Source organism: Portunus trituberculatus, chromosome 50 (genome assembly GCF_017591435.1).
Source record: "Portunus trituberculatus isolate SZX2019 chromosome 50, ASM1759143v1, whole genome shotgun sequence".
NCBI classification, from domain to species: domain Eukaryota; kingdom Metazoa; phylum Arthropoda; class Malacostraca; order Decapoda; family Portunidae; genus Portunus; species Portunus trituberculatus.
In genome coordinates, this window is record NC_059304.1 from 22,336,175 (window position 1) to 22,361,593 (window position 25,419).

General features: G+C 39.1%; 1 protein-coding gene across 2 annotated transcripts; it reads left to right on the top strand.

Annotated features, from left to right (window-relative positions):
* The first annotated feature begins 2,565 nt into the window (after positions 1 to 2,565).
* On the top strand, positions 2,566 to 25,214 carry LOC123499984 (sodium-coupled monocarboxylate transporter 1-like). 2 transcript variants are annotated; one of them, XM_045248543.1, is made up of 12 exons: positions 2,566 to 2,699; positions 3,005 to 3,250; positions 6,102 to 6,235; positions 6,884 to 7,072; positions 8,402 to 8,553; positions 9,748 to 9,888; positions 10,972 to 11,190; positions 15,184 to 15,302; positions 16,298 to 16,452; positions 17,138 to 17,396; positions 22,777 to 22,877; positions 24,704 to 25,214. In XM_045248543.1, the coding sequence occupies exons 2-10, from the start codon at positions 3,007 to 3,009 to the stop codon at positions 17,297 to 17,299; spliced, it is 1,515 nt and encodes a 504-aa protein (XP_045104478.1). In that variant the 5' UTR covers positions 2,566 to 2,699; positions 3,005 to 3,006; the 3' UTR covers positions 17,300 to 17,396; positions 22,777 to 22,877; positions 24,704 to 25,214. The 2 variants fall into 2 exon arrangements, with proteins under 2 accessions (XP_045104478.1, XP_045104479.1); XM_045248544.1 differs by lacking the exon at positions 9,748 to 9,888.
* Positions 25,215 to 25,419: the final 205 nt, after the last annotated feature.

Sequence of the window (25,419 nt, forward strand, 5' to 3'; positions counted from 1 at the left end):
ACTTTGGAGTCGCGTTTCTCAAGTCGCGCTTCTAAAATCGCTTCGTGTGTGGAGGGCCTTACAGTATGAGATTAAGCTTTTACTTTAATTGGCTGGTAGGATGGAATAGGATATTTATTTCCCCAGATAAGAAGGTGAAAAATTCTAGCAATCAGCTAATGACTTCTTTGTAAATAATGAACCTACGCTTAACACGAATCGATTACTCATCCCTGCCTGCTTCAACCGTTTTTGTCCGTCTGTATGTATGCCTCGATGTGCGTCCCTTGCACAACATGACGAAATTATAGAATAGTACATTATTTCAACATAATAATTTGTTCCAACTTATTCTACCTTAACCTACAATCCCCGGCACTACAGACTCCGTAAGGAAAGCCAGAAGATCACCAGTACAGCGGCCCTGACGGGAGTCATACTGGTGATCATATAGAATATTGTGAAGTGACATGTTTAGGAATCTTCTTATTGAAGATAGATTAAAGAACTTTAGACAAGCAAGAGATTAAAGCTACAGAGCGGTAGTTTGAGAGATTAGAACAGTCACCCTTTTTAGAAAGAGGTTGAATGTATGCAAACTTCCAGCAAGAAGTCGATCGACAAAGTAGGAAGAGTTTGGCCAGGCAAGGTGCAAGCACGGAGGTACAGTTTTTTGAGAACGATAGGAGGGATCCCACCATATTCATAAGCTTTCCGAGGGTTTAGACTAGCGAGAGCATGGAAAGCATCATTACGAAGAATTTTAATTGATGGCATGAAATAGTCTGAGGGAGGAGGAGAGGGAGGGACAAACCAAAAATCATCCAAAATAGAGTTATTAGTAAAGGTTTGAAAGAATAGTTCAGCTTTGGAGATAGAAGTGATAGCAGTGGTACCATCAGAATGAAATAAAGGGAAAGAAAGATGAAAAAGTAAAGTTATTGATGTTTTTGGCCAGATGCCAGAAGTCTCAGGAGAGTTGGAGTTTGAAAGATTTGAACATTTTCTATTTTTATGAAGGAGTGTTTGGCAAGTTGAAGACCAGACTTAGTATTCCGGGGAGAAATATAAAGTGCGTGAGATTCAGGTGATGGGAGGCTCAAGTACCTTTTGTGGGTAACTTCTCTATCATGTATAGCAAGAGAACAGGCTGTGTTAAGCCAAGGTTTAGAAAGCTTAGGTTGAGAAAAAGAATGAGGAATGTATGCCTCCATGCCAAACACTATCACCTCCGTTATGCGTTCAACACACACAGATGGGTCTTTGACATGGAAATAGTAATCATTCCAGGGAAAACCAGCATAATAACTCCTCAGCTGGCAGAGGTAAAATGCCAGAGGCACCTCCGCCCTCAGGGCATCCTGAGGAAGGATTGAAAAAAATAGGACAAGATACAGATGTGAGATTGTGAACGGAGGAGCCCAACAAAGAAAACAGGATAACAACATAAGCAGAAAGATTAGAGGTAAAAAAAGATCAAGAATGTTTGGCGTATCTCCAAGACGGTCAGGAATACGAGTAAGGTGTTGCACCAGTTTCTCTAGTTCATGGAGGACAGCAAAGTTGAAGGCTAGTTCACCAGGATGATCAGTGAAGGGAGAGAAAAGCCAAAGCTGGTGGTGAACATTGAAATCACCAAGGATGGAGATCTTCACAAAAGGGTAGAGGGACAGAATGTGCTCCACTTTAGAAGCTAAATAGTCAGAGAATTTACTATTGTCAGAGGAGTTAGGGGAGAGATAGACAGCACAGATAAATTTTGTTAGAGAGTGACTATTGACTCGAAGCTAGATGGGATAAAACTCGAAAAATTCAAGAGCGTGGGCACGAGAGCAAATCAAGTCGTTGCGCACATAGACGCAACATCCAGCTTTGGAACGAAAATGAGGATAGAGAAAGTAGGAGGGAACAGAAAAGATGTTACTCTCAGTTGCCTCAGACACCTGTGTTTTGGTTAGGAAAAGAAAATGAGGTTTAGTACAGGAGAGGTGGTGTTCCACAGATTGAAAATTAAATTTAAGGCCGCTAATGTTGCAGAAGTTAAAGAACAAAAAGTTGAGGGAGGTGTCAAGTCATTTTGGGTCGATATAGAGAGAACAGTTCGACCTGGAGATATTTTTGGTCCCCTCCCCAGAAGGGGACCCCGAGGCTGGATTAGAACTCATCATTTTGTAATTTTAAATGAAGGGTACAGGTAAGTGCATGTAGTTTTGTGTGAAGGGGGAGAGTTGTCTTTAGAGGGCAGGATGTGACTGCCCCCTTGAGTTGTAGACACAAAGGGAAACGTTCAGCAAGTTCACAACTAGCTTTGATGGTAAGTTCACAGCACCCCGTTAATTGTATAAACCAGAACTGAGCGACCAGGGCAGGTCCAGATCAGAACTTGTACTATTCGACCTTGCTGGAGTAAATTATCGTTTTGGTAGGTGTCTACTATCTCCTCCTGACTTCAGTTCTCGCTAACTGATCCCGATTCCTTTTATATAGTAATTTTTAGTGATTTTACTCCGTTTTTACCACAACGAGTCAACGTGAAGCTTGAGAGAGAGAGAGAGAGAGAGAGAGAGAGAGAGAGAGAGAGAGAGAGAGAGAGAGAGCGAGCAGGAGGAGGAGGATTCACTATCACGCTTGAACATCATTCTGTGTCATACTGTAATAAGAGTCGGCGGTGTCTCCCTGATCACAGTGTGTACCGCAGCGAAAAGAGGCGTAGAAGACAGGTAATTCATCCATTTTAAATATGTAGCTAAGCAAAGAGGTTTGGTCTGAAAGCTGTTGCACTTTATGGAATCATTGTTTTAAACGAGGAATGTTGTTCTTGCAATGCACAGGATCAGGTGTAACAAAGAGCTACCATCACATGTCACGTCCCTCCGTGTTAAAAGTGAGTTCTTAAATCGCCTTTACAGAGAAGATGAATAAAATTTTCTTTGATGATCTATCTCTGGGAACGGCTGTTAATCTGTAAAGAACAACAGGTTTGGTGATGACTTTTTTCCCAATGTTTTTTTTTTTCTCGTTTCAGAGATGTCTAGCACCGAGGAAACAATCGTGGCTGCGGGAGAGCTTGTGTCAGCAAGGTTTTCCGTGGTGGACTACGTCGTGTTCAGCATTATGCTGGTGGTGTCTCTTGGGATTGGCGTGTACAGCGCAATCCAGAGTCGAGGGCGCGAGTCTACTCAAGATTTCCTCTTGGGCGGGAGAAACATGCCTCCGTTTCCAGTGGCAATTTCTCTCTTGGGTGGAATATTTTCTGCAATATCTATATTAGGTGAGTAAACTGTAGACCTGCCTCTTTTTCAGAGTTCGGTCTGCAGTTTTCTTTCCTTTGCAGTTCAACATCCATTACTATCCAGTATATAATAGTAAATAATCTATACTCTAATAGAAAAAAAAACCAACGTTATAGTTATCGGGAATCTAAAATTTGTAATTTAGAAATATCTTCCTTTATGAAAAATATTGTGTGAGTATTGTAATTGATGTTCATGGATCTGATTCTTTCGGTTTGTTTATAAGTATGAGCGCAAAGACCGGCGACCTACAAAGATCATTCGTTCTTGTTTTCTCTTTTTGGTCTGCAAGAAGTGCCTCAATACATTCTATATAACCTTTTTCTTATTTTTCAAATTTTGCATTCAATAAACAAGTTTTGCATTATTCCTGCGAGGTTTGGGGATGTTCACTCTAGACAAGGTGCAAACCACGTGTCTTAATTCCGTTCACCTTGCAATGAATAGGTGTGGAGCTTTACGGCAGGAAGGGAATGCTGTGAAACACGCTGTTTGTACATCTGTGTGTGTGTGTGTGTGTGTGTGTGTGTGTGTGTGTGTGTGTGTGTGTGTGTGTGTGTGTGTGTAATGGTTTATCATATTCTGACTTATAAAAGCAGATAATCCATAATTGTTGATCTCACCATATTGCTTGCATAGATGTTATTTTGGATCAATGTATGCATGTGAAGTTGGAGATACATTATTCTTTGTTCTACTATGTTATTGTTGGTGGTGATGGTGGTAGCCAGATAATGGGAGATGGCATGGCAGTGGTGCGACATGAGACGTGGTTGGTTATACCAAGATGTATTAGACTAAGTCTAATATATCTTAGTCTAATACATGTTGGGTTATAGCACGATGGTGGTGTCGCGTGTAGACAAAGAAGCTTAGGATACATATGATAATCTTGTCTTAAGGAACACCTGATGACAGTATCAAATCACTTATTGGACGGTCTGCTGATGATGACTTAACACCAGTACCGTAACATTTCAGACTTATATTGTTCTTTTAGTATATATGACAAAATTCATTAATGCTAACCTTAGTGGTGCATCTTATGATATATTGTAAATAGTAAATCCCCCTCGTCTTTAGGCGGAAAAGTCTCTAACATAAACCAAAATTTCTTTTCGGGTCAAGAAGGGAAATTATTAGGGAAACCTACTCTACTATGTCTCCTATACTCTCTGAAACGTAAATCCAAGAAAACTTTGTAGAATTCATGTTTGCAACGGATCATGTCCTAAGTTTGCTCTCTCTCTCTCTCTCTCTCTCTCTCTCTCTCTCTCTCTCTCTCTCTCTCTCTCTCTCTCTCCAATTAGAATTCTTCGCTCTTTCTTTTATAATTTGTTCTCTTTCTTCCATTATGCGCTAATGTTTACGAGAGGTTCTCATCATCCTCTGTGCTGTGTTAAGTGGTGGTAGTGGAACTGAGTTCCAGCCACCAGACAGATTTAAGTGTTATTGGCTTTCATGATAAGTTTCCATGGAAAAAGGAGTAAATAGAATAAAAAAATAAAAGAAAATCAGTCAGGAATCAGGCGTTGTGAAATACGAAGCAGACGAGATGCGCAAATCTTAGAATGAACTTATCAAACATTAAGGGAATTACATCTGTTAAAATCATGGGAATGTGAATGGTCATGGATCGATCACAATTATGTTAAAAGCTAAGCTAATTGGTTGCAACAACCAAACTGTTATATCGTAGATATAGTATATGCTAAAAAAATACTTTTGTTATTTTACGAACTCTATAGAAGAAAATAGAACATATAAAATATATGCCGTATGTAGCAGACCAAGTTTGTGAATCATGAAATCTGGTGAATCTGGCAACCGAACTGACGTTAAAGCTCTCTCTGATTCTAGACACACTCAAAGCATGACAGGAATACGTTAGTGGTAGATTAATGGATCTCACAGTTCAGGTAAGAATTTAAGGATGTCATTTACGTGTTTTGAAATATAGGACTAGTTGAGACGTGACGCTTATAATTACCAAGGGTCAGAAGCAGGTTGGCAGGCAGCATATCGAAGAGCAGAGTTCACATAAGGAATGAATACTCAAAATATTAGAGTTCAAGAATGTACAGATTATGCTTGTCACTATCAATATATTTATTAAACAGTGGCAAAGTACTTCATGAATTAAATGATTAAATTAGGACAAACCTTATTCATTGAAAAAAATGTCTATGTGGACCATTCAGCTGCCATACAAGCAGATGAGGCATAAAAGAATGTGACACAGCCGACAACGATCACACATTACGTCCACACCCGAAATTTGAAGATATTGAAAGAAAGACACTATAGAAAAAAAAAGAAAAAAAGAAATAATAAGAGAAGATCGAGTGGCGCCATCCAAGCCGCCGCCATTGTTTCTTAATTGACCACGGCAGCATTATAAAGTTTTTTTTTTATCCTATTTTTACATTATGGCCTATAGTGCCTGTAAGCATACTTGAAGAGTATATGTGGGAAGCGCTGTTAAGCTTCTGCCCATTAATGGCGCAGGCAATTTTATTTATAGTGGTACCCATGTTATGGCCCATATCACCAACCAAGCGCATCTTCGGTGTAACCACCAAGAAGCTCGGTATCATGGTGACATGTAGGTAACTTTAAACCACTCGACAAATGGCATAGCTTCAAAGTGGTGTGTGGTGGGATTCCAACTTACGCGTGGACGTCTGTCTCCGATCTCACGCTCACCACCTTATCCACTACGACACCGCGTAGAGTGGAAACTTATTAGGCAACAATAGCCAATCAATAAATAAATCACTTGCTTTATTTTTCGTTTTATTTTTCATAAATACTATTTGTCTCCTGCAGGCAATCCAACGGAAGTGTTCTACTTCGGGGCCCAGGTCATGATGACCATATTTGGCGTGATTCCCGCCAGCATTCTGGTGCATCAAGGGATCCTTCCCATTTTTTATAATCTTGGCATCCTCTCACTCAATGAGGTAAGTGCACCATCTTTTTAAACTACCTTAGACCCTTAGACACACACACACACACACACACACACACACACACACACACACACACACACACACACACACACACACGGTAAGCGGCGAGGCAAATGGGCAAACCTCTTAATGTGTGGCCCCTGTTCACCTAGCAGTAAATAGGTACGGGATGTAATTCGAGGGGTTGTGGCCTCGCTTTGCTGGTGTGTGGAGTGTGTTGATGTGGTCTCAGTCCTACCCGAAGATCGGTCTATGAGCTCTGAGCTCGCTCCGTAATGGGGAAGACTGGCTGGGTGACCAGCAGACGACCGAGGTGAATTACACACACACACACACACACACACACACACACACACACACACACACAAACTCAATATGCCGCACTCAGGAGCGTCACGGAGCGTTTGTGACGAAAACAATAGCAGTTCAGAGTTTACTACGTGTATTTTAACTAACGGGATGAGGCCTCTTTCGAGTCAGGTGCACATTTCATGTGTTATATATTACATAAACTTTACGGGAAAGATGTATTGACTCACTCAAAATTAGTACTTTACTAAGACTTGTATTTAAGTTGAATATCGAAATGGTTGATAGTCTGAAAGCTTATGGGTAATGGTTCTGTTGGTTCTCTTTCAGTACGTAGAGGTGCGTTTTAATTCTATCCTGCTGCGAAAGCTATCAACGATGTGCCATCTCCTTACTAAGTTTTTTTATATGGGAATTTGTCTTTATGCTCCGTCGCTCGCCTTGTCCACCGTGACTGGCCTCTCATTGTGGGGATCCATGATCAGCATGGGCACCGTCTGCACCATCTACATTACTATCGTAAGTATGAGAATAATGAAAATGATGTAGTAAAAGTACTAGTAGTAATAGTAGTAGTACTCGTAGTAGTAGTAGTAGTAGTAGTAGTAGTAGTAGTAGTAGTAGTAGTAGTAGTAGTAGTAGTAGTAGTAGTAGTAGTAGTAGTAGTAGTAGAGTAGTAGTAGTAGTAGTAGTAGTAGTAGTAGTAGTAGTAGTAGTAGTAGTAGTAGTAGTAGTAGTAGTAGTAGTAGTAGTAGTAGTAGTAGTAGTAGTAGTAGTAGTAGTAGTAGAAGAAGTAGTAAATTTAGTAGCATCATGAGCCGAGCTGTTGCATGTATTTAGTTTATAAAGGTTACTGGAAAAATCACAAACATGTTTATATTTCAAGTTTTAACTATTAATCATTAATCTACATTTTTTATGTCACAATTTCTCACTACCACTCGTCTTCAGTTCGTTTAAAACTACTTGGTATCGCCTTACATCTCTTCAATATATTCAATATTTAATGCAATCGTCAAAGCTGATGCCTTTTATTGTTTTGTTTTAGTAGAAAGCGAATAATACCCTGTTGAAGTCTTTCTGAGGAATGTACCGTCTTCAATAACACCAATCTGAGGTATAGACTGTCTCCCTTTTGTTTAGGAAAAAAATCTGACTTTCTATTTATCTAACTATTTATTTATTTATTATATTTACTTATTTACTTAATTATTATAATTAAATACAAGTATTCTCCATTACAATTCACATATGCATGCTCGGATTTATTTAAATAGAAGAGGAGGACGCTCTACGATGTGGAAGACGGAACAGGTCATTAGTGAGACCAAATTCACGAACATTGGCTGCGGTGCTTCCCATCACCGTCATCTAGTGTGCTTACAATTTCACGGACTGTTACTGACGTAGTTAGTGTGCGGTGGGAAGCACGTAACAACTGCTTTGTGTGTGCAGACTGTAGTGTAGAGTTTCGGAACTTCTCAGCTGGTTTCTAGTGGTAAACCAAAATATTTCCCGGGGTCTTGCATAGAATTTCCTGTCAGGTGATACTCGTACGAACTGAGACTAATCCTACTTAATTAAATCACCAGCGTAGTATGTGACTATGGTAAGTAACAGTGAAAGACATTTTTTTTAGTGAGTTGTGTATTGGTGTGAAAATAGATACATTATACAATTATAACAAATTCTCAGTTATTCAAATTCCTTCAACCATAAATGTATGTATGACAACTGCAACTGAAATATATTAATCTAAAGACCAAAAGTACGGTAGATGTGTGCACATGGTTGGAAGCGATGGTGGAATAACGATCAAGCATGTGCACTGTGTATTTGTGTTTGCAGGGCGGCGTGAAGGCCGTGGTTTACACAGACGTACTTCAGACGATGCTCATGTTCGTGGGTGTGTTGGTGGTGGTGGTGATGTGCTGCGTCGACGTCGGTGTGGTCAACATATGGACAACAGCGAAGGAAGGTGGTCGGCTTGAAGTCTTTAAGTGAGTATACTGAATGCTGTGACAGTAACGGTAAGCAAAAGATAGACGTCACGAAATCTAGTTATTTCTTTATTGACTTTTTGCGCACTTTGACGATGCATAGAAAAATCTTGTTTGCGACGTATCATAACAACACGATTGCAAACTGCCCGAAGATGTGGCAAGCTGACATTTGGAAAAGGTGTCATTGTATGTTAGCGAAATGTACAGGTTATAGAAAAGGAAGAAATGATAGGGGAAAATAATGTTACAATTATTGTTCTAATACGATTTAATATTTCAAACTTAAACATATGCTGCACTATGAACCAGCGGTGAAACACGACAAATAGTAATCCCACTCTCAAACCCAGATGAATACAAATAAACAACCAAAACCAGAATATCACAAATAAGTAATATATCTATAAAGTAACCTAAAGGGAAAGGAAGGAATAAAAGAAAAAGAGAAAAAATGAGAAGACAATAATGGAGACGCATTGACGAACAGGAAGCGGTGATCGTAAGGCGGAAGAAAGAAGGTCGTGCCTTTGAGTTTTGACGGAAGTAATTCGCCTTTGATCTTTCAAGCAAGCGATTCTAATATTTATAGCCTTGAGTGCCTCCCTCTCCTCCAACTAATCCCGCCAATTTTGTTTATTTATTCTTTTCTTGATTAGTTAGTCAGTTTACACCCTTGGAAATGGTAGGGGGTACTGAGGGAGTAGCAGAATGATGACGTGGAAAATATTGAATCATTTGGTTGACTGAAGTTTCGTGAAGCTCCGAACCTCATTCAATAGAGCAGCGATTTCTTCTCGAAACTGCTTATTTACAGCGAGAGTAGTGGTCGAGAGCGTGGATGCGTATGTTACATCGTGTGATAGTATATTCCTTTTGCATTGCTATGCTATATATTCTGGCAGTACTACCTAATGTTAAATGACAACTCAATCATATGCATACACTTGAATAACTCTGGTTTTAAATTTACTCTCTCAATAAAAGAGAAAAAAAAGACGTAGTACATGTCTGCAAGTTACCAAAGTACCAAGCAATGTGTAATATTTTTTGTGACTTTCAAAGATATAATTTAAAGACCAATGTTAGAATATACTTTCAATGATAGAAGAATGAATGTTGACCTCATTAAATCAAACTAGATTCGTAGTTGGCTGTATGTTATATCCTTTACATAAAAGTCGGTTCCTTCAGCTTGGATACAAGTCCTTTCACACGTCACACTCTCCTCTCAACAATAATTCTCGGCTTCTACGTGACCTTGAATATTCTGGGACTGAACCAGGGCTGCTACCAGAGGCTCGCTTCAGTCAGCACCTTGCATATTGCCCAAAGGTGAGAAAAATGTATTACTAGCCATTCTGCACACACACACACACACACACACACACACACACACACACACACACACACATGTAATGGTGTGGATGTTTTATGCTTGTAGCACTGCAGTTCATTGTAATGGAATCGGGTCACTCGTCCTCCACACTCTCTTTCCTGACATGTTACTCACACAGTGTTGCTTCACCCGACCACAGAACCTCCCTCCCTCCATTTCTCTGTGTTCCTTGGCGAAAAAAAAAAAAAAACTTTTCTCTTTGCCTTAGTAATTAGAGCTTTTTTTTTTTTTTTTTTTTTAAGTGCTGTCAGTTTGTTGCGTCCCAGGTGTTTGTGTGGCTCGCGTTGAACAGTGCTGATAAACATGTCACACGGAGAACAACGCCAGATGACAATGGGTTCAGTGCGATCAGTGCCTTTTGTACGAAACGAACAACGTCAAATATACTGTTCACTCTAACTAAGTCAATACACTGAAATACGAACTCTCTCCGTCAGTTCATCCCATTTCCCTTTATCTATTCACATTTCTTTTATACAAATATCTTAACCTGCTATATCTATTGCTTGAATATTACACAGCGGCACCACATGACCACGATGTTGCACCGCAATAAATAAAATCAATGAAACTCACTATCCTCACTTTTGAGGAAAACCGACTCCCACCCTCCCACATTCCATTGTTAACTCCTTCAGTGAAAAAGCTTATCCCGGCCGCTATGCCAAGGCTGTAACCAACTGCGTATGGTGCACGAAAGGAAATATATTGCCTATTTGGTAAAATTTTTCATACTTCATTGACAAAGTATCTCTCATTGTCACAATGTCATAATATTACGTTTAAAAAAGCGTATGATAATGATTACGAAATTATAATAAATGTATACATAAATAAACAAGCAAACGAAACAATAATGCTACTAAATTACTTTTATTTTTCACACTATGAGGAGGCCTCCCTCTTTAAAGCAAAATGTCCACTGCTTATGGTTTATTTTTTCTAAACTTTTGGAAGATATGAGAATCTTTTCATTAAAGCAACTCATGAACGGTGATTCCCTTTTCCACACGTTGCAGGCTGGTTATTTTCTTCATGTTGGGCATGACTGGGATGTGGCTTCTGTTCTACTCCTCTGGTGTTGTGGCATACGCCATGTACCGTGACTGTGACCCCCTTACTTCGGGTCGCATCGAAAAACCAGATCAGATTCTCCCCTATTTGGTGATGGACAAACTGGGACACTTCACAGGACTTCCAGGCCTCTTCGTTGCAGCTGTCTACGGAGGAGTGCTCAGGTAAAGAACCTTCCGCTAGTCTTCACTTTTCTGCAGATTATTAGTACTAAAATATTGATTTTGAAATGTGCTTTCATTAAGAAGTTGTTTTGATCTACTTAGAGGAATCTACTAGATATTACAATATTCTATCTAAGACTTGTTTATGAAATGCACAAATCACATTATTGATATATTTTGTTTTATTCAGTAACACAAAATGTCAATTCTCATTAAAACATAACTACACCAAGACATTATAAGAAATTACACAAAATACATCTTTTTCACAAATTCTTTATGACGTGCAGACATGACGCTAACCTTATTACATCACTTGATTCACCACTCCAGAACACAAGGCACACTGTTTCATTTAACATGTGCACACACGGCCACACAGGACACACAAGAATCAAGACAACGTGCTTACTTAGCATGCAACCCAACCCAACCCAATGTTCTCTCTCCATCTTCTTTTTTAACATGAACGGCTTGCAGAAACTTAAAAGCTTTTCCTCCTCCTTTTATTGCCATACATTAAGTTATTATATTTCTAATTTCATCCTCAAATCATTAGTCTTGCCCCATTCCTCTAGGTTCTACCAGTCTCTCTCATTTAAATCATACGACCGTACTGACGCTGCAGATTATCGCATACGTACTTTACCATCTTGCTAACATCAGTTCTTCCCTTTCTCTGTTAAGCTAGATGGACCTCTCTACTTGTCACCTGCCTGTCACTTAAACATCTTTCATATCTGTCTAAAGACACTTTGGAATGTACTTTTGGATCAGATATCAGAACTACTCAGAGACTCCCTCAAACTACCGTCCTATAGCTTTAATCTCTTGTTTGTCTAAAGTTTTAAATCTATCCTCAATAGGAAGATTCTTAAACATCTGTCACTTCACAATTTTCCATCTGATCGCCAGTATGGTGTCCGTCAAGGCTGCTCTACTGCTAATCTTCTGGCTTTCCTTACTGAGTCTTGGTCATCTTCTTTTAGAGATTTTGGTAAAACTTTTGCTGTCGCGTTAGACATATCAAAAGCTTTTGATAGAGTTTGGCACAAAGCTTTAATTTCAAAACTGCCCTGCTACGGTTTCTATCCTTCTCTTTGCAGCTTTACCTGAAGTTTCCTTTTCTGATCGTTCTATTGCTGCTGTGGTAGACGGCCACTGTTCTTCTAAATCTATTAACAGTTGTGTTTCTCAGGGCTCTGTACTGTCACCCACTCTTTTTTTTTTTATCATTCATTAATGATCTTAACAAATTTTTTTGCCCTATCCACGCCTACGCTGATGATTCCAACATACATCTTTGTGCGTCCTTTCAGAGACGACCAACCCTTTAGAAAGCCAACAGGTCACACAGGGACGCCACAGAATGCCTGACTCCTGTTTTCTCTAAGATTTCTGATTGGAGCAGAAAAAACTTAGTTGTTTTCAATGCCTCAAAAACTCAATTCCTCCATCTATCAACTCGCCACAACCTACCAGACAACTATCCCCTCTTCTTCAATGACACTCAACTGAACATCCTTGGTCTGTCCTTTACTTATAATCTAAACTGTAAACGTCACATCTCATCTCTTGCTAAAACAGTTTATATGAAGTTAGGCGTTCTGAGGCGTCTCCGGCAGTTTTGCTCGCCCCTCCAGCTGCTAACTCTGCACAAAAGCCTTATCCTTGTATGGAGTACTTTTCGCATGTTTAGGGGTTCCACTCAAACTGTTTTATTAGAGAGGGTGGAATCAAAAGCTTTTCGTCTCATCAACTCCCTTCCTCTGACTAACGGTCTTCTGTCTCTTTCTCACCGCCGAAATGTTGCATCTCTTGTTATCTTTTATCGGTATTTTCATGCTAACTGCTCTACTGATCTTGCTAACTGCATGCCTCCCCTCCTCCTGCGGCCTCGCTGCACAAGGCTTTCTTCTTCCTCTCATCCCTATTCTGTCCAACTCTCTAATGCAAGAGTTAACCAGTATTCTCAGTCATTCATACCTTTCTCTGGTAAACTTTGGAACTCCCTGCCTGCTTCTGTACTTCCATCTTCTTATGACTTGACTTCCTATAAGAGGGAAGCTTCAAGACATTTGTCCCTGACATTTGGCTAATTTTATTTTAAAAGTATCCCATTATGTTTTAAGTCAAGTAAAGGCGGGTTCACACGTGTCAATATGCGTCTGAAATTGCAAGTATCGACTGAGCCCTTCTAGTCGGAATACTTTCACACATAGCGACTGGGAAGTATCGGCTGGTTGGCGGGAAGTGAATGTAAACAAACAGGTACCAAACAAGATGTCTTCCTTCGGTGACGATGATGATTTCGATCAAATCAAATCATCCTAAGTATTCAATCCTGACCTCCAACAACACCCTGCATAGAAGGAAGCAATCATCGGAGAGTGGCAGATATCACATCGAACGCCGATTTGCGTAAGCCTTTTTTGTAGTATAATCAACTTTTAGGGTCCCAGGTGTGCTCTTTTTCCCTCACCAACTCCAAAATATTCGTCTCTACATCGACACCACCCTTTCAAACCTATCTCCGTGACTTTACGAGTTAAACAAAGCCGCAAATCTACTGAACAAGACCAACGTATTGGTCTTGTTTTGCGACTGGTTTCCCAGTCATTAGGCACCGATATTCAGTTGAAAACTCTACCAACTTGCAATTTCAGTCGCAAATTGACACGTATTAAGTCGCCTTAATAATGAATGGCAACGTTCCGCCATATTGTTAAATTGGATATGTCGTGATCCGATCCATTGCACAATCTTGCACAATGTTGCTTACTCCTCTGGCTACTGGTTATAAATACTCCAATTAAATTTTCTTCTTTTACTTAATAATCACTACTAATACATACACATCCATTGCGTCACCGGCAATCAACACTCTTCAAATATATACCACATGTGAAATGACTGCAATCTTCATACACAAACAAACATGTAAATTTACTCACAAAAGATTTTCGTCCTCTTCACTGGACAATATATCATATATATTTGCGTTACGACGATCTGTACTCAACTATATCTCAAATACAACACTCAATGGAACATATAGACATTACAGTACTGTACTCATCAATCTACATATGATACTCATAAGTAATATATCTACGTTACTGAGACTTTCTCCTAAATTCACACATATCCGCATCACGACGATTTACTCATAATACTCAAGATATTGATACCAGAAATAATTTATACAGACACGACACTTACTCGATACGGTGATGTTCTCATAGCCCTCACAAAATACCCAAACGATATGACACGGCCACAACAACTACTCTTTCCATGACCAAAACTTAACCAAATATCAAAATACTAAATGTAAACATCCCATCATTATTTCTCCATCATTCTAATATTAATTACTGAATTACTTGCTTTCAAGACTGCATTACAACTTCTAAACTCCACTTACTGTTACAGGATTCCGTCCATATCTCCCCCGTCTGCGGCCTCTCCCTGGGCCACGGCCTCTCGGAATCTCCAGTCTTTCTCCCGTGCTATAATCTCTGCTGCTCTCTAATAATCCCTTTTTTCTCTCTTATGTTTACTTAAGGGATCCTCCCACATACATGACCCACCCATAGGCGTGTCCACATATATGATTTTACCATTTAGAACAAATCAGGGGCAGAGTTTGGGGTATGAGGAGAAGGTGATGGACAGGTCAAATGTAATCTTTCCCCTCCTTCGTAAACAGTGCCCGAACAAAACGACGTCTTTGTCTCTCATCTGTCCCATTCACGCTGTCAAAGTTTATAACCTTTTTCCTTGAGGCCCGTCTGCTTGTGCCTAACGACAACTTTGCTGGTTTATCTGTTTTCTTTATTATATATATATATATATATATATATATATATATATATATATATATATATATATATATATATATATATATATATATATACATATTCTCTCCATCATCATGCATGCAGGTATACCATACCACAGGTATCAATATAAATGTGTTTTTGGCCACAGCTCTTTGTCCACCGCCGGGAATGCCATTGCATGTTTGATGTGGGAGGACCTGCTGCAGCCGCTGCCTTTCTTTGCCAAGATGTCCGACACTGCCTCCACCGCCATCTGCAAACTGTTGTGTACGTCATCAAATGTTCCCAGAAGATGCCTTACTTATTTAACGAATATTGCATAATGAATAAACAAGGTGGTGATACAGTCTTGAATAATTGTTCTGTCCTCGGTTCTCTCCGAAAATGCAAGACTAAAATTTGAAATAATTGTAGTACCGAACGTGTGTGTGTGTGTGTGTGTGTGTGTGTGTGTGTGTGTGTGTGTATATATATATATATATATATATATATATATATATATATATATATATATATATATATATATATATATATATATATATATATATGATACAAGCTTAATATATAGAAATGAAATACATGATGAAGATATACACGATACACAGAGACACACAATATATATATGATACACTAGTACAATTTTAACAATTTTCACACACACACACACACACACACACACACACACACACACACACACACACACACACACACACACACAAACGTCTGGGTGTCTCGTCAGAGACTGCAGCAGATCAAACAAACAAACAAACACACACACTCTATTCTTTGCCTTTCCTTTCATTGTTCTTTGGTATCGCTGATTACATTTATCTTATAGATTGCGTATACATAAGATGCAAATTATTTCTTGGCTGGTTTTGTTCCTGGTGTATGTTACTTCCTGAGTCATATTCGTACTCTAAACACCGAATGATAACAGTTGACGTTATAGGCCTTTCCCCGCCACACACCCTCCCCGCATTCGTGTAGCTGCTGTAGCAGCTCATTGGTACCTTCATAGTGTTCTTGATGATTTGATTTGGAGTGGAGATTATCAATGTTGACTACTCGTATGTTGTGACCTTTGAATTTGATCTTTTCAGTTTGAGTCACAGACCACAAGTAGTAAAACTATCACCATCACTATTTGAACATTAAGCTGAAATAGTATAAGGCATGCTATGAAAATCATGTAGCTGTAGCTGAAAAAATCTTTGAACCAAATATTTCATCAAATATTTACCAAATATCCCTGTCCATAGCTGCAGTGGCTGGTCTTTCTGGAATCTTCTTAGGGATGCTCGCTGGAAAACTGGGGAATGTGTTCCATGTTACATCTAGTGTGTCTGGATCTATATTGGGGCCGATGCAGGGAATATTCATTACTGGCATTTACGTTCCTTGGGTCAACTCAAAGGTGAGTCATACACTACTAACTATTCAGACATGACTTATACGCACATGTCATCTGCTTCTGTTCTCTATATAAGTGAATGTTATATACACATAAAATAGGATCAATGAATCTCTCTCTCTCTCTCTCTCTCTCTCTCTCTCTCTCTCTCTCTCTCTCTTTGCATTAGTGATATTGCATTTATTGTAACACTACCACTATTTTCACGTTAACTACTCTCTTAATATTGCTCTCTTCATACCTTTCCTCCTTCCGCGATCCCGTTGCATAAGAATATTCTACTTCCTCTCACTCCTATTAAATGTCTCTAATGAAAAAAGTTAACTAGCATTTCTAACCACTCATCCTTTTCTCTAGTAAATTCTGAAACTCCCTGTATACCGTTGTATTTCTATCTTCTTATGACTTGAGCTCTTTCAAGAGGAAGGTTTCAAGACGTTTATCTTCCAATAATGGATAACTCTTTTGCCTTTTTTCTCAAAAGGACTCTTGTATAGACATAATGAATGCGTAAATCAGAGGAAAATAATATAAAGAAAAATTAAAAATGATTTGTGTAGTCTAATACATTTTGTTTATATAGGATGGACAAAACTCGCAATTAACGGATGCATACAAATATGGCCAAACTTTTCGTTTATTTTGAAAACATTTAGTGTTGCGACAGTTTAGGTTGACCTGTCCTCAGGGTATGCTGGTGGGCTTCTTGACGGCCTTCTGCTACAACGTCACTATTGTGATAGGAAAATTCCTGCGAGGAGGAGGGTCTCCCAAAAGCTGCCGCTCTCCACGGCGGGATGCCCCGAGAATACCTTCCATTTCGCCAACACCAGCACTGCTGCCATCCTGAACACCACCGTGATGCCTGAACACCTAATGCTGCACACCTCTGCCTTCCTGGAGGACCTGCACCACAACACAACGCTGCACCACGGAGCCTCGCCTGGGTAGGTGGCTTACACTTCTCATTTAGTCATTGTGGCCATTGCTGTTATTATCTCTCTTATTATTATCATTATTGTTATTATTATTACTATTATTATTTCATTATGTTCCAATCATCGGAGTTAAAACCTTCATACACATTTGCAGTCTTTCAACAAAAAAGTACTCAAGTCAGCCGACAGTCAAATACGAAACTCATAAACTATATCTCCTTCACACATGAGATTGACGGCCACAGGTCAGGGTCCGACCCAATCCCACGGAGACGATAGAAATGTAGTGTACGCACAACTTTTGTTGATGAAAATCGGAGACCACAATTCACACTTTGAAACTACACTATAGGACTCAAAGCACTTAAGTATCGGAGTGTGGTGTAGTACACACACACACACACACACACACACACACAGCGGAGCAAGAGTTCGAGGCGGACGTGGAAACAAAGCTCCGGCGTTGGATATACTGCCGACTACGAAACCCAGCAGACTTGGTGATGCATTGCAAGGGAAGAGGGGGCTAGGCTAGTAGTCCTGTCTCCGAAGTTATATTGAATTTGCTTCTGTTGAGGCCAAAAACATATGGAATGGGATGAGAATATAGATGGCGGTGCAGTCATTGTAAACAGAGAAACAAGACCCAGGGAAACGACTGAAACACCTTTGTGATTATGACAGCCGGCAGGTTGAAGTAATGAAAGGGAATTTTCCGTCTTTAAGGAGGGAAAAAAACAATATGCAAAGGATGATAACAGTGGAAAAAGAAATTAGGTGTCTAAGGGAGATGATCGCTAGGATATTAGAGAAGAAGGATCAGCTGATTGCGGAAAAACGAGAGCTGAGAGGAAAATGTGACAATCTGGAGAATACTGTTAAAATGAACAATGACATAAAGAAAACTCTGGATGAAGACCAAATGTGACGACTTTGAAGTGGCGCTACAAGGGCTAGAGGAAAAGTTAGACACTAATGTTTGGGCAGTAAAGGATATTAAGTGAAATAAAACTGGAAGATTAGAAGAAAGTCTGGAAAAAAGAACAAGAGGAAGAAAAATGAATTTTGCGGAAGTAGTTAAGTAACAAATAAGAGACAGAACGAAGGACACAGTTATACAAGTGATCAAAGAAAAGGAAGGGGTAGTGAGAGACATGATTGGTAAAAAGAAAGGCATGGTTATATAATCATGAACTACAAGAGAAAAAGAAACCAGTGAAAATTGTGAGGGAGAAGGAGGAGAAAGAGATGGTTAAGCAAATTATGTCAGTAGTTCAAGATGAAGAATAGAATCTAAAAAAATAAATAGATGAAATATACAGACTTGGTATATATAGTGAAGGCAATAAAGGACCGCTAAAAGTTAAAATGAGATCGCAAGTATATATGGCAGAAGAAATACTAGCGAAGACTGGAAAGCTGGCTGGAAAGACAGAATATAACAACATTTGGATAAAGAGAGATGTGAAACAGGAAGAAAGGGAAATAGAGAAGTGAAGGTAAGAAAAAAAAAAACGAGAGAAGGGCAGAGAACGAGAAGGAAAAATTCTACTTGAGAGCGTTAGACACGAGGTTGAGGAAATGGTATATTCTGGAGGGAAAAGGAAAGCATTAAGAGTCGTGTATGCAAACATAGATGGGTTTATATCAGGAAGGTTGGAAGTAAGAGATTATATATATTGGAAAAAGGACCGGCCGGATGTGGTATGTATAAAAGAATCAAAGTTAAGTGAAGACGTTCAATTGAATTTTAAAGAGCAGGGATATAATATTTGAAGGAGAGACAAAGGAAAAACCAGGAGGAGATGTAATGATTATGACTCGAGAGGATAAGTACGTGGATGAGTTATAGTACGGAGATGAACTTGCAAGAGGTTTTAAGCTTAACAATTAGGACCAGTGGAAGGGAAAGGAGGAGTATCATAGTAACATATGTGCCACCGTAGACTTTTTTAATGTTACGGCATATAACGCCTGTAGGCACACTTGAAGACTGTGGGCAGTGCTGTTCAGCTTCCGCCCATTAGTGGCGCAGGCAATTTTATTAATAGTAGTACCCGTATGAAAGACCATATCACCACCCAAGCATATCTTTGGTGGTAACCTGGGTATCATGGTGACATGTAAGTAACTTTAAACCACTCGACAAATGGCATAGCTTCAAAGTGGTATGTGGTAGGATTCGAACCTACGCATGGACGTCAGCCCGATCCCACGCTCACCACCTTATCCACTACGCTACCGCCTCCCTTAATACGTGGAAGCTTGATGTACACAAAGAAATGCAAAATGAAGTGTTCACTATTGCTTGGACAATATGTTAAGAAAGGACAGAAGAGTGCTACTTGTCGAGGATCTAAACTCCAAACATGTAAATTACGAAGAAATGGATATAAACAGACATGCTTGACGATGGGGGAAGAAGTGTTAACAATTGGCAATGGAAAAGAAGAACCATCTACGCTGGATTTAGTATTCACATAAAAACCAGAGCCTTGTCCATCCATTATGACTTTTCCCAATGGGAAAAAGTTATCATGTGGTTCTAGAGATTGAATTGGAGGATCAGGAAATTTTGGAATGTAATGATTGAATCAGGCCAAGACAAATTTTGAAGAATTAAGAAATGACTTTGATAGTATTGGATGGTTTTAAACCATGCAAGGCAAGACAGTCCAAGAGAAGTATGAAATATTCCCTAGACAAATACAATGAGAGTGTAAGGTGATATGTACCTGAATACAGAGTAAAAGAGAGCAAACACACGTGGTATAATGCTACATGTGCAAAAGCTAAGAAGTGTAAGGATGCAGGTTGGAAAAGTTAAGGAAGCAGTGAAATATGAAAAAAAGGAAGCATTATAAAGAGGCACAAAACGAGTAGATTAGAATAAGAAGGGAGGAGGAGAGAAATTTTGAAAGCGATGTAGTGAAAAGATGTGAAGAGGAACCCAAGTTTTTTATAAGTATACAAATTTAAAGATGATAAACAGAGAAAATGGAATTTGTTCCCTTAGGCGCCACAACAGCTTAGGTCATATGGCACCGATAGGGTTAACAGGAAAACGCTACATTTCCTACTGGACAGCTATGACTGGCAAAGATTCGAACACGAGCTGCCTTAACCAACTACGCCACCCCCGACAAAGATAGAGTTATATTAATTAAGGAAAATAGGATTATGAAACAACGGATGAACTTATGAATGAGAGCTTTAAATCAGTATTTAATGAAGAGGGAGATTTCATAGAACCAAACAACCAAGCGACGCAGAAAGGGTTAAGAAACGTTGTGGTGCATAAATACAAAAATAGGAAATTACTAGAAAAGTGGATGTAAGAAAAGCAATGGAGCCAGATGGAGTGTCAGGATGGACACTGAGAGAATGTAGAGAACTAGTGGAACCAACCTGGGATGTGATCAACAGCTCTTTATTGGAAAGGAAATTACCAAGGGAATGGAAATGAGCAAATATAGTCTCGATATACAAAGGAGGAAAAAAAACGAGTCCCTGAATTATAGACCAGTGTCAGTGACTAGCGTTGTGGCAAAGATCTATGAAATTGTAATTAAAGAAAAATGGTTAGAATATCTGGAGGAAAATGAAATAATAAATGACTTATAATTTGGTTTTAGAAAAGGAAGATCATCCATAACAAATTTACTAATCTTTTATACAAGAGTAATAGATGAAGTACGAAGGATAAATGGATGAGTTGACACGATGAATTAAAAAGGCTTTCGACGGAGTACCACATAGAAGACTCCTATGGAAAATAGAACACACTGGAGGAATACAGGGAAGTATCTTAAACTGGACGACAGACTACTTAACAGAAAGGGAAATGAAGATAATTATAAGAGACACCCTATCAAGTTGGAGCACAGTTACTAGTGGCTTGCACAAGGTTCAGTGCTGGCACCAATTACGTTTCAAGTACATATAGTATATCTGCGATATACAAGAGAATTTGTGTATCTACATAAATATGTTTGCAGACGATGCGAAACTCTTGAGAGTAATAAGGAACAACGAGGACTGTATGGAATTGTAGAAAAATATTTGCAAATTGTGGGAATGAAGTCAAAAGTGGAAACTAGAATTTGATACCAGGATATGCCATTTAATGGAAATGGGTAAAAGTAATAGAAGACCTACGTGGGAATATAAAATGGGAAAAAAGGTGATAATGAAAATGAGTGAAGAGAAAGACCTGCCAGTGATTATACAAGACATGCTGACTCCAGAAAGACACATAAATGGGTTATTTGCTTCATCATACAAAACACTAACAAATATCAGGGTGGCATTCAATTCCATGGATAAGAGTATGATGAAAAGATCATAACCACCATGATAACACCTAAACTAGAATATGCAGCAGTGGTGTGGTCACCATACAAGCAGAAGGACATCAGGAATTAGAAAGGATCCAAAGGACTGCTACAAAGATGATGCCAGAATTAAAGGATCCTCCCTATGAAGAGAGACTGAAGGAAATGGAACTACCAACTTTGAAGAATAGACGAGAGAGGAGATCTAAAAACGGTGCATAAGTTAGTAAACAGTATGGAAAACTGGAAACGATAGATAGATCAGACCTGGTATCACTGACTGAGGATGGAGATAGGTGAACAAGAGGAAACTCCAAAAAGATCATGAAAAGTCAATGTTTGAGGAACATTAAAATCTTTAGTTTTCCACATTGGACGGTGGAAATCTGGAACGGATTGAGTGAAGAAATTGTAGCAGCAGAAAGTGTGCATAGATTTAAGGAATAGCTGGATAAAAGCAGAAATAGAGACAGGTCACTATGAGCCCTTCTCGAATCCTGCAATATACAACTAGATAGATACAACTAGGTAAATACACACACACACACACACACACACACACACACACACACACACACACACACACACACACACACACACAACACTATCTTTAATTCTAGATGTTTAGATATTTATGTTTCTCGTTTCTGTGGTGTCTCCGTGACCCATGCCATTCCTTTGTTTTGTTCCTTGCATAGGAAGCCGAGTCATTGGATTCCAGCAAAAGACCAAACCATTGTGACAATTAAATCAAGAACTTCAGTTCGTGTCTATGCAAAGCCCGGGAACTTTTTTACAAGCAAAATGATACCATTAGCCTATTTCAACTACTGTAAACATTAATTGACTTGATTATCTTATTAATAAGTTCTTTATTCAGTATATTATATATGTACACTCATGTCACATCATACTCTGATGCATACGTACTATGTTATAATTGCAAATTGTCACTACTTACTGTGATTTAGAATGATCATTACTTAGTATAAGTTATAAAGATTATTCCCAAGAGTTATAGAGCAGCTATGATATCAAGTACTCTGTTTTGGCAGGCTGGAGGAAAAGTCTTTGTACGACATCTCTTACTGTTTCTTCGGCATCAGCGGCATCATCATCACTATGGTTGTGAGCAGCCTCGTCTCTTTGTTTACAAGTAAGTCTCTTGTGAGACGTTGCTGCACTTTCCTTTTACTACAGACATGTCAGAGCTAACGTCCAAAAAAGACAATCTGTAAACAAAAGAACAAAGGTGAAACAGATGGAGAAGAAAAATATATATATATATATATATATATATATATATATATATATATATATATATATATATATATATATATATATATATATATATATATATATATATATATGAGGGGAACATGCCAAGGGCAAAAAAAAAAAAAAATCACATAATTGTCAGTTCCCTTACTAATCAATAATTAGCCAAAGGACAGGGACAAATGTCTTGAAATCTCCCTTTGAAGAGAAGTCAAGTCGTAGGAAGATGGAAATACAGGAGGCAGGAAGTTGCACAGTTTACCATAGAAAGGTATGAATGATTGGGAGGACTGGTTAACTCTTGCATTTGAGAGCAGGACAGAATAAGGATGAGAGGAAAAAGAAAGCCTTTTGCTGCGAGGTCAAGAGGAGGGGAGGCATGAAGTTAGCAAGACCAGTAGAGCAATTAGCATGAAAATAGAGACAAAAGATAGCAAGAGATGTAACATTCCGGTGGTGAGAAAGAGGCTGAAGACAGTCAGTCAGACGAGGGGAGTTCATGAGACGAAAAACTCTTGATTCCACCCTATCTAATAAAACTGTGTGAGTGAAACCTCTCCCAAACATGCGAAGAGTACTCCATATAGGGGCGGATAAGGCCCTTGTACAGAATTAGTAGTTTGAGGGCGAGAAAAACTGGCGGAGGCGCCTCAGAACGACTAACTTCATATAAGCTGTATTAGCAAGAGATGAGATGTGAAGTTTCCAGTTTAGATTATCAGTAAAGGATAGACCGAGGATATTCAGTGTAGAAGAGGGAAACAGTTGAGTGTCATTGAAAAAGAGGGGGTAGTTGTCTGAAAGGTTGTGTCGAGCTGATATATGGAGGAATTGAGATTTTGAGGCATTAAACACTACTAAGTTTTCTCTGCCCCATTAAGGAATCTTAGAAAGGTCAGAAGTCAGACGTTCTTTGGCGTCCCTGCATGATCTGTTGACTTCCTGAAAGGTCGGTCGTCTCTGAAATGACATGGAAAGATGTAGGTTGGTATCATCAGCGTAGGAGTTGATAGGGCAAGAAGTTTGGTTAAGATCTCTAATGAATAATATGAAGAGAGAGGGTGACAGGACAAAACTCTGAGGAACACCATTGTTAATAGATTTAAGAAAAGAACAGTGGTCGTCTACCACAGCAGCAATAGAACGGTCGGCAAGGAAACTTGAGATAAAGTTACAGAGAGAAGGATAGAAACCGTAGGAGGGCAGTTTGGAAATCAAAGCTTTGTGCCAGACTCTTTCAAAAGCTTTTGATATGTCTAACGCTACAGCAAAAGTTTACCAAAATCTCTAGAAAACGATGACTAAGACTCAGTAAATAAAGCTAGGAGATCACCAGTAGAGCGGCCTTGACGGTAGCCATACTAGCGATCAAATAGAAGATTGTGAAGTGACAGATGTTTAAGAATCTTCCTATTGAGGATAGATTAAAAACTTTTGACCAAGCAGAGGCAAAACGCCAGAGGCACCTCCGCTTTGGGGGATTGTGAACTGTACATCCATAAAGTGTAAGTGTATGAAGTGGAAGTGCATTGTGAATAGAAGTGTGTCTGTTGTTGCTAATCTGTAATTGTTATCTCGTACCATTGACACATGCTAATAAATAGACATAAGTAAACATAAGAATGGGTTCTAAAATGTGTCTGTTTCTTTTTCTTACTAACTACATACACTGTTTTTATTTATTTTTTTCTTCTAACTCAACAGGTCCTCTGCTTCCCGGGGAGGTGGATGCTCGACTCGTCAACCAAACGAGTGCGAAAATGTACGCTTGGGTGTGGAATATTTTCTTTGCCTCTAAGGATGAGCCAAAAGATCTTGTTAATAAAGAAACCAGCATTCCAATGTTGACCAAGAACCAAAACGTTTAACCTTGTCTGTAGAAATGACGATACTGCACAGGGCGTCCTCACGATTTGGTGTAATGAATGAACATAATATCACTGTATACAATCATTCACGCAGGATGGTCAAGTGACGCTTGTGCAGAGGTGGTGGTGGTGGTGATGGTGTTATAGTTGTTTGGTATGGTATAGAGTATGGTGGTGGTAGTGGTGGTATGTTATGATGGCTGTGTGGTGATGATGGCATTGTGGTGTTGTTGGGGTGTGGTGGTAGGGGTGTTGGTTGTGGTATTCACGCTACACTTCCACAAAGTCAATTGGTGTGTATGTAAGAGAGAGAGAGAGAGAGAGAGAGAGAGAGAGAGAGAGAGAGAGAGAGAGAGAGAGAGAGAGCAATTTCAGCGTTGTTTGTATGTATGCATATACTACTGTTCTGTTCATTCCCATATACTACGTCGCAGTCTGAGATACATATAATCGTCTTCGCCTGCGTTCATTCATACCTTATCTATATTAGAATAGTGAATCAGCATTTTTTTTCATGTTTCATTTCTTATTCTCAGTTGTTTTCATAGTCTG